The sequence below is a fragment of the Mus caroli genome, chromosome 9, assembly GCF_900094665.2.
Source record: "Mus caroli chromosome 9, CAROLI_EIJ_v1.1, whole genome shotgun sequence".
NCBI lineage: Eukaryota > Metazoa > Chordata > Mammalia > Rodentia > Muridae > Mus > Mus caroli.
The window spans coordinates 74,179,054-74,189,524 of NC_034578.1; the positions used below are offsets into that span (position 1 = coordinate 74,179,054).

Genomic DNA, 10,471 nt, shown 5'->3' on the forward strand with positions numbered 1-10,471 from the left:
CCAGTACCCCCCAGAGCTCATGTCTCTAGCTGCATATGTATCAGAAGATGGCCTAGTTGGCCATCAGTGGAAAGAGAGGCCCATTGGTTGTACAAACTTTATATGCCTCAGTACAGGGGAATGCCAGGGTCAAGAAGTGGGAGTGGGTGGGTAGGGGAGCACGGGGGTGGGGGGAAGGTATGGGGGACTTTTGGGATAGCATTGGAAATGTAAATGAAGAAAATACCTAATAAAAAGAGAAAAAGAGAGAATATTCCATCTGTAAATAATACACACATATGAATATAAAATACTTTAATTGAAATTATCCTACATAGGGGACAATTTTCATCCCAGAAGTTATAGGTTGCCAAATAAAAAGGTGCAGCTTGAAATACCTTCCCTTGAGTTGTTAGTAAGAGTATTACCAAAGACCATAAAACAATGCAAGCCATTTTATAGCTCTTGATCACTGTGATGGTTTGAATAGGAATGGTCCCATAGACTCATATGTTTCAATGCCTGGTCCATACAGAATGGTATTATTGGAATAGGTGTGTTCTTGTGGATGGAAGAGTGTCACTGAGGGCTCCTATGCTCTACACCCAGTGTAGCACATGGTCTTCTTATGCTACCTGCAGATCAAGATGTAGAACTCTCAGCTCCTTCTCCAGAAACATGCCTGTTGGCATGCTCCCATACTTCCTGCCAAGATGATAATGGACTAAATCTCTGAAACTGTAAGCCAGACCCAATGAAATGTTTTCATTTGTGAGAGTTGGTGTGTTCATGGTGTCTCTTCACAGAAATAGAAACCCTAACAAAGACAGTCACCCTCCAGAACTTGAAGGTGAGATCCTATTGCTGAAAATACTATCCACCTTTATCACAGGACAAAAGTAGGAACTGAAAACATTCAAAGTACCAGAAGGTGCTCTTTGGGCTGCTAGAAAGGCAGATTATCAACAGTCTTTCCTAGCTCTGGAGTCTATGAGCTATACTAACTAATACCTAATGGCATGGCAAGACATGCCCAAGGTATAATAGTAACATGACTGTTATTGGGGTGTCCAATCGCTTTCTGATTGGATTTGAAGCCCATTCCGTGGGAAGAAACAAATACTTGATACTGTAAAACTTGGCCAAGAACTCACATTTTGGGAGATTATATAAACCTGCGACTACTGTTTTACTAAAAATACACAGGGCCAAATTATCCTCTAAATGTGTATCTTTGTAGCCATAGGTTAGTGTTGCTCTCAGAACTTATTAGGGAATTGTGTAGTGAATAGAGGTTTGCACAGAAACTTATTACTGGTCAAAGAGAATAAATGTCTGCAAGATGCTCCACCAAAATGAGAAAGCAATAATATCATCCTCCCCCTAAGGAACAGGGATCAAGGCAGAAGAGGGGGTGAAAATATTGTAAAAGCCAGTTGTCGGGAAGGACCGCAACAAACAGTGTCTTTTGGACATAAAGAGCTGTTGTATCCCTGAATCCACAGCACTTGTGGTATCAAGTACAACATCTGCACAAGGTCAAGGCAGCTAGGATTTTAGCACAGTGGGGGAAAAGCAGTCTATGAACCCCACTGCAACCTGGTGTGGTTGAGAGTTAATTGCTGCTTTGAGAGTGAGGGTAGGTTTTCTTTGAGGATTAAGCACCTGGTAGGTTGGCCTTGCTCCATTGGATGCAAAAGGCCATAAGACTATACTATAAGTATTGTGGGAGGTAGGAAGTGGATCTAGAAGAAGTGAAAGCAGTGATTCTCAACCTTCCTAATGCTGTGACCCTATAATACAGTTCCTCGTGGGGTGGTGACCCCAACATAAAGCTATTTTCTTTACTACTCCATAACTAATTATGCTACTGTTCTGCATCATAATGTAAATATTTTTGTAGATAGAGGTTTTCCAAAGGGAATTGTGATCCATGGTTTGAGAACCATTGACTTAAAGGAAGTAGTAGAGATGAATATGGGTCAAAATATATTGTATTAAAATTTTAAAATATTATATCAAATATATTCTAGGAGCTAGAGCAGAGGTTCTCAACCTCCCTAATGCTTCCACCCTTTAATATATTTCCTCAAGTTGTGGTGACCCACAACCATAAAATTATTCCGTTGCAACTTCTTAACTGTAATTTTGTTCCTGTTATGATTTGTAATGTAAAAATCTAATATGCAAGATATCTGATATGCAACTGTCAAAGGGGTCGTGACCACTGGATGAAAACCACTGAGTTAGAGAACTGGCTCAGTGGTTAACACCACAGACTGTTCTTCCATAGGAGCAGATTTGATTCCCTGAACTCACATGGCTTACCGCTGTCTGCAACTGCAGTTTCAGTGTGTCTAATACCTTCTCCTGGCATTAGACACACATGTGATGCACAAATATGCATGCAAATGGAGCACACAGACTTTCTTCTTAATTCCAAATTACTGATTCTTTCCAAAATAAATGAGTTTCTAAATGGTCTTAATTTTCTCATTCAATTCAGAAGTAAATCCCTTTGACTTCAATGACATGATGAATTATGCTGTATAAACAGTTGGGTTCAAAGGACTAAGCTATCAGATTTACTTCTGAAAAACTACAACACTGAAAAAAAGCAAATACAGTGTCATTTTAAAAGGTTATCTGAAATGAGCATGACTTTACATTAAAAAGTTTGCTGTCCTAAGGATCTAGCTTAATGATAGATGCTTGTCTAGCATGCATGAGGCTCTGAGTTCAGTCTCCAATATTATTGAATGGAAAGAAAAGCACAAACAAGAGAAGGAATGGGCAAAAGAGGAAATAAAAGTAAGGTAGGAAACAGGAAATCATTTTTTAATTATTTAAAAGTAATTGTCAGATTTAAAACATACAATAAGAAAAATTAATAGAAATATGTAAAATTATAATTTCCCTGCTCCATGTTTTTGCTGTTCAAATGATGTCATTCTGTGTTTGTATGTGACCTGATTGGCTCCATCTCTAAAAGCTACAATGGTGGGGAGAGGCTCAGAGGAAGCCAGCTCATCCTTTTCATTCTTTGTCAAGGTTCTTTTATTTCAAAGCTATCAAATCCCTTGCAGGTGAAAACCAGAATGGGGCCAGTGAACACTATGAAGGGCATCCTATGAATGCTTTGTTGTTGATCACAGGAAACACTTTTGACTGAAGGGGGAAGATTAGTGGCATTGTATAAATAAATCCTACAGGTCACTGGTATTTTTTAAAAGAATGTACAATTATACAAATGATATTAAAATTAAAATCATTCTCATTTAATTCATGGCTTTTGAGGATGCCAAGTATCTATGGTCTAGAATAATTCATCTTGGTCAAATGACTACATTAATTTTATATACTAATGTATTGTTCATTAGAAAAGCATTATTTTAAATCATGTATCATGACATTTATAGCCCATCATACCAAAATAAGATATTAATTTTCTTCTATAATATTATATTTAAAATAAACAACATAAAATCTGTTTCATATGAACTGCACAAATTGCATCAATATCCCTCACACACCTTTGTGACATAGGTTTGTGATAAAATTAGAAGTTAAACTAATTAATTTTTATCTTTAATGTCCAACATATTATCACTCCTATCAAATAGTTCATTAGTAGAAAGGGAAACTAGAGAGTCAGAGGTTCTCAAGCAAATATGACTTGGAGCCATATCTTAAAGATTTCCAGAGAGTATTAACTATCATTTTTCTACATGGAAAGTTTATATAGCTGCATACAGCACCTCATACTCCAGGGGACTACGTATCAGAGGAGACATCAGGCTGTGTGTTTACTTTCCCAAGCTACCAAGAAAACCTCTCCCACGTCTCTGAAGGTAGATGCTTGTGATCAGATTTCAGAGGTGACCACCTGAAACTGGCAGCTGCTCTATATCCCTAAACACGGCCATGATGGCCCTAGATAAAGAGAAAATGAGTAACCAAGGAAGTGTTGCTTCCCATGCTCTCCAATACTTTAATCCTATCTTAACTTTTATCAAGGTATGAAAGATACAAAGTCAAAAAAGGAGCTAGAGACCAACTCTCAGATGTTTCTCCAGCAGATAGCCATGAAGATCAATGAAGTCTTGCATACAGAACACAGACTTTAGATCACATGTGGATAATCTGGAATTATTACCATAAACTCAGACTACAAGAAATGTTACCCATTTAATGTTGACTTTATGTTACTAAACATGTTCCACATAGTTCCTACTTTTTAGCTATCATACAAAGGCTTCAATTTCTACATTATTATAAGAGAATAAAAATGATGATTCATAAACCTGTTATCAAAATTACACCTGCCTGATAACCAGTTCACATTTAACAAATGATTGCAACAATATTTGAAGCACTATTACTAGCCATGTTAAAAAATAGCTTAATGCAGTAATTGCTAAATAGCCTAAATAAATCACCATAAAATAACATATGAAGTCTACAATTTCCCATACTTGGTGAACAATTTCACTTTCATTCTGATGTGAATCCTTCAAGTGATTTCACGTGCACATATGTAATTAACTTATTAATATATATATCATCCTATAATTTTATAATTGATGATGTTTAAAAGCAAAGCAAAACTACATAGATTTATATGAAAGTTATTTCATCATTAGGAGTTATCACCAATCTTCCTGCTAATCAGAAGGGAAAAGGGTAGGACCAATAGTTGACAGCCATAGATGAAGAGATTTGGCTGGTGGTAGAGTCTATATTGCTATAATAGATATTTGGGTATTAAAGCTAGGTATGCACATAGCATGGTAATGGAAGCTGATATTCATCAAATCATGATCAGTCAATGAACAAGTTAGCCAGTTGTGCACATAATCCCACTACATTCCATTGAATTTTGTTTATGAAAACAGAGGTAGAAACTCTTTAACATAATAGATTTTAAATTTCCAAAGAAGAAAGATATATTGAATTCTGATTCAAACTTCCAAGTCTGCTTGACAGTAGACAAGACAGCTCAGAGATCATACTTAACCCTAGTTATCACTAGGATGTCAGACATTATGCTAACTAAGATGTTTTCATCACAGGATTCTCAACTAGGAGCAGTTTTGGTTTAAGTAGAATAAGTGGAAAGCATACATTTTCTCAGGAGAGATTTTATGCACATAGCAAAATGGAATAGTAGAAGCATAACCATCACCCTGCTTTGAAAGCAACACTAACCTTCTGTTCCAAGAGCAATGTGTTTGTAGGGATTGCTGCAAAAGCCTTGTAGCTTGACATGGTCTTGTATTGCTAGAATGGGTAACCAGAAAGCAAGAATGGAGATGAAAAGGGACAAGAATAAGGCATAACTGTAGGCAGGTCTATCAAGTTAAATAACACATTATCAGATGAAAAAAAACGAGTTATTTTCCACAGCATATTTCAGAAAAAGAAAAATTAGTCCATGTTAATCTTTTATTAGACTGATAGGTCAATAAACACCACAATAAGATGTTAGCCTACAAATTCTAAATATTTGTCTTTTTACATAGCCATTAGTAGTAAATATTCCAATCATTTAATTGAGCTCTTGATACATACTTGCATCATTCACGAAAGCATAGATTATAATATACAAAATTTTGCAACAGTTTTAGGCTGGTTTAAGTTGAAATTTTAGGCAAGGTCTCTTTATATAGCCTAAGATAGGCTTGACATCTGTATGTAGCTCAAGCTGGCCTGAAACCCATGCTCTTCTTGCCACCCTCTTCTAAGTAGTAGAATTGCTGGATAGTCCTCTATACCTAGCTAACAGCAGTTTTAACACCACAATTTGTCCATAGTGGAAATGAGGCCCAATCTCTTGGTCCTAATCTTATATTTAATACTATAAATACTTCTGCTTTCTAATCAATGATATTAACAAAGGAAATTTAACACATTCTATGATTTAGTCAAATAGAGCTACATGAGTTGTTTGGAATATCTGGAGATGAATGAAGCTATAGAAACTGGAATATGATAAAATTCAGTATCAGAAGCCATAATTTTATCTCATGCTGGTCTTGAGTTGATTGTTTAAATTTGAGACTTGTATGATACCAAATTCCCTACCTGAGGCAGCTTCCCCAGCGGCTCATAGCCAGCAGGGACAAGGAACAGCACTCCAAGCTGCCTCCCTCTGTGCCTTGCAAAGCAAACCAAAGATTTAACAAATAAAAACTGGGGGTGTCAAAACATACAACCTAAGGGGAAATAGAATATATAGTTACAGAAAGGTGGAAGGCTGGAATGAGTAAATTAAATGAAAAGGAGATGGATAAAGGGGGAAGGGAGGAAATATGAGCTGGAAAATTAATTAATACTAAGGGCCATTTGAGGACCATATGTAAACCTAGTATTAGAGAGACTTTCTCATATGTGTGTGTGTGTGTGTACATGTCTATGCGCATATATATATGAGAAAAAAATCTGAGTGAAGTAACCAAATAATGGGGAAGACAATGCCCCAGCTAAACATTGTTCACCACCAAATAAAACCTCTTATGCCATGAATGAGTTAAATCTAGTTGAGTCATTGGCCAAAGGGGCCCAACGGAAAGACCCAAATGCCAGGGATATTGGTTTCTCTCTTCAAACAGACAGCTGACACCATCCTAGTGCTGATGACAACTCTGACCCATCTCCTTGAACATACAAAAGTTGGGCTATTGCCTAACTAGAAGCTTCATTCATACTGACTTGTGTGTATTTTTTGTTACCTCACTTTAAACTCTAGATGGACCATGCTACCAGTCCCCACCCAGATCCCCTTAGATCCACAGATGAAAAACGACATACATACATACATACATACATACATACACACATGCATGCGCGCGCGCACACACACACACACACACACACACACCAGCTAATCTTAAAACATCTTTGCTAACTCAACAACTGGGCACCCCTAAAACTCATCTGCCACCCCAGGCATAATCAGATAGAGTAGCCATTGGCCAATCCAACTGAAAACTCACATGGCTGGTTGGCTTTATCTCATGCTGCTGTTGTCTTTTTTCTTCCCCCATTCTCCTGATTCTCCCTTTGTCTTTCCACACAACTCTAAGTGTCCCACCCCTCAGTCATTGGTCACTGGTATCTTTATTGATCCATCAGAGCTCCCAGGGACTAAGCCACCAACAAAAGAGTATACATGGAGTCACCCATGGCTCCAGCCACATATGTAGCAGAGGATAGCCTTGTCTGGCATCAGTAGGAGGAGAGGCCCTTGGTCCTGTGAAGGCTCTATGGATGCCCCAGTATAGGGGAAAGCCAGGGTGGGGAGAAGGGAGTCGGTGGGTGGGTGGGGGAACACCTTCATAGAAGCAGGAAGAGGGGGGATAGAATAGAAGGTTTTGGGGGGGACTGGGAAAGGGATAACATTTGAAATGTAAATAAATAAAATATTCAATGAAAATTAAATAAATAAATAAATAAATAAATAAATAAATAAATAAATAAATAAAAGAAACTAAAAATAGAAGAAGAAGCAGCACTTCTGTGACTTGCCTGAAAGATATACTGCTGGAATAGCAGCACAAACATTGTGTGAGCAACCAATCACTGTTTGGTTTGATTTAAAGACATTTCCAAGAGATGAAGCCCATGCCTGACAATTCTCAGGTGGCCACAAACTTTAGACTAGTTTGCCATCGGTATAAAGGAAAATCAAATGCTATGGTTCTGCTAAAGAAACATTACGATAAAATGACTCCTAGTTATGTTCTGCTTAGTGGCTTTCTCAGACATCATCAAAGATGCCTCCTCTTGCAATAGATGGGAACTAACACAGAGACACATAGCTGAGAATGTGCAGAAACAGGAGACTTTGGAACACTCAGTCCTAAGTGGAATGTCTTCACCAAATTACTCCTCCCAAGGCTCAGAAAGCTATGTGAAGAGGATATGGAAAGAATCTAAGAGGCAAAGGGGATAGATGATGCCAATAAAAAAGCATACTCCAGACACAACAGAATATACTAACATACAGATGAACTCTCACAGCCTGTAGAAACATGTTCAGAGCCTGCACAGGATCAACTTAGACAGGGTTCCAAGGTGGAGGAAAGAAAGTAGATATAGGAAACCAACTCTAACCAAGAAACTGAGACCTGCTTACAGAGAGGTTTTTTCCCCTAATAAACTCTCACTGTGTATACTAAACACACTTTTGAGTAAGTCCTATATCCATCAGTGGATGACCAACACAAAACAAACTCAGTGATATTTTTGTAGACTGTTTGCCTCAAATTTCTTTGCTTAGCCTTTTTTTTTAATCTTTTTGTCTTATTGGTCTTTTGCTTGTATATGTGGTTTCCAACTGTGGGGGGGGGTTTGTTTGTTTTTTTTTTGGTTTTTTGGGGTTTTTTTTTTTGGAGTTTTTTTTTTTTTTTTTTTTTTGGTTGGTTGGTTGGTTATTTGTTTGTCTGTTTGTTTTCCTGATTGTTTTATTTAGAGAGAGAAAGAGATAGGGTGTAGAGTTGCGTGGGTAGGGAGGTGGTGAACAGATCTGGGAGGAGTTGCAAGGTGGGAAAAGTATGATCAGAATATATTGTGGGGATTTTTTTTTTATGTATCCTTAAGTTTTATGGATACAATTACAGTACACTTGGTTAAACTTGTATGACGATGATGAGTCTAGCACATCCATTTTTCTAAGAAGGATCTGGGAAGAACGAGGGCTTTAGTGACAGACCTAAAGGAAGAACAGCAGTGTACAGCTGAAAGCCAAAATCATTCTCTCTTCTTGCTGTTTTCTTCCTTCTTGTTCTGTTCGTTACATTAGCTAGAGTGGAATTAGCAACCCAAAGCCAGGATGTCAGGAAGCCACTGTAGCATATCACTCACAACCCTCACTTACACATACTCATATGCAAATGAATGTACTTATTTAAATGCACACATAAGTTCATATCTATACATACATACATACATACATACGTACATACATACTCTCATATAAACATGAAAACATAATCAACAGCCCACACACATGAAGACCTCTAAATATTAACAGTCAACACTCCTCTCATTGGAGACTAGACTCTGCATAGTTATCTGCAACTTTCTTTCTCCAAATGCCTCTTTTCTCTAAGAAGCAGCAGCTTTGTGATCTTTTGCAAGCCTCCAACTCTCCTGGGTCCTGTACTCCCATCTCCTCCGTGAGGGGCAAATCTGGAGGATACCTGAGGTCACTTCCAGTCCTAGTATCTACATTGATCCTACAATGCTGTCACCTCTAGAAAACAATGGATCTGGGTAAGGATTTAAAATGAAATGCAATTTCTTTATGAACAACAGGAAAAATGGCATATATTTACAGATCCCTGAAGCTAAAGATTCATCAGGAAAACCAGAAATCAAATGATATATCCTAGACTTTGAATGTTATTTCTGTCTAGTTTCATATTAGAGCAATGTTTTCTTGCTTTAAATTGTGTAAACAAAAAATTTATATTATTTCATGAGCCATTTTTGTTAGATGTATTATCTTTTTCATTGTCCAAATGGAAAGCTCTCACTACTGAGTTCTCTCAGTGTGATTGACATCAAAAAATTCTGTCAATCTTACTGGATGTAGAATTCAACTAATGGGTTTATTCAATAATTACCTCTTGAATAGCTACTCTGTGGCATACTGTACTTCTCTAAGACAAGTGCTTTTCCCAAATTTTCAATCTGAAAAACCATGCTTACTGACATAAAAGATGCTTATCAGATTCAGTATCTTTCTTCTAAGTTCCCTTAATATTGTTAGAATTTAACACAGAGGGAATTCTTTGTTTTTTTTTAATTAGGTATTTTCCTCATTTACATTTCCAATGCTATCCCAAAAGTCCCCCATAACCCCCCCCACTCCTCTACCCACCCACTCCCACTTCTTGGCCCAGGCATTCCCCTGTACTGGGGCCTATNAAGTTTGCAAGTCCAATTGGCCTCTCTTTCCACTGATGGCCAACTAGGCCATCTTTTGATACATATGCAGCTAGAGTCAAGAGCTCCAGGGCACTGATTAGTTCATAATGTTGTTCCACCTATAAGGTTCCAGATCCCTTTAGCTCCTTGGGAAATTTCTCTAGCTCCTTCATTGGGAGCACTGTGATCCATCCAACAGCTGACTGTGAGGATCCACTTCTGTGTTTGTTAGGCCCCAGCATAGTCTCACAAGAGACAGCTATATCTGGGTTCTTTCAGCAAAATCTTGCTAGTGTATGCAATGGTGTCAGCGTTTCCAAGCTGATTATGGGATGGATCCCTGGATATGGCAGTCTCTAGGTGGTCCATCCTTTCATCACAGCTCCAAACTGTGTCTCTGTAACTCCTTCCATGGGTGTTTTGTTCCCAATTCTAAGAAGGGGCAATGTGTCCACACTTTGGTCTTCATTCTTCTTGAGTTTCATGCGTTTAAAAATTGTATCTTATATCTTGGGTATCCTAAGTTTTGGGCTAATATCCACTTATCAGTGAGTACATA

The 10,471-nt window shown here is 37.8% G+C and overlaps 1 protein-coding gene across 50 annotated transcripts in view; it reads right to left on the reverse strand.

Annotated features, from left to right (window-relative positions):
- Mlip (muscular LMNA interacting protein) overlaps positions 1-10,471 on the reverse strand; it is a 241,799-nt gene that overhangs the window by 97,140 nt on the left and 134,188 nt on the right. For 26 of the 50 annotated variants that reach the window (XM_029481434.1, XM_029481437.1, XM_029481433.1 and 23 more), the window contains one exon: positions 5,188-5,259. The exons of the other annotated variants lie outside the window; for them this stretch is intronic. In XM_029481434.1, the coding sequence (XP_029337294.1) occupies positions 5,188-5,259 (72 nt within the window). The remainder of the gene's footprint in view (positions 1-5,187; positions 5,260-10,471) is intronic. 50 annotated transcript variants of the gene reach the window in all.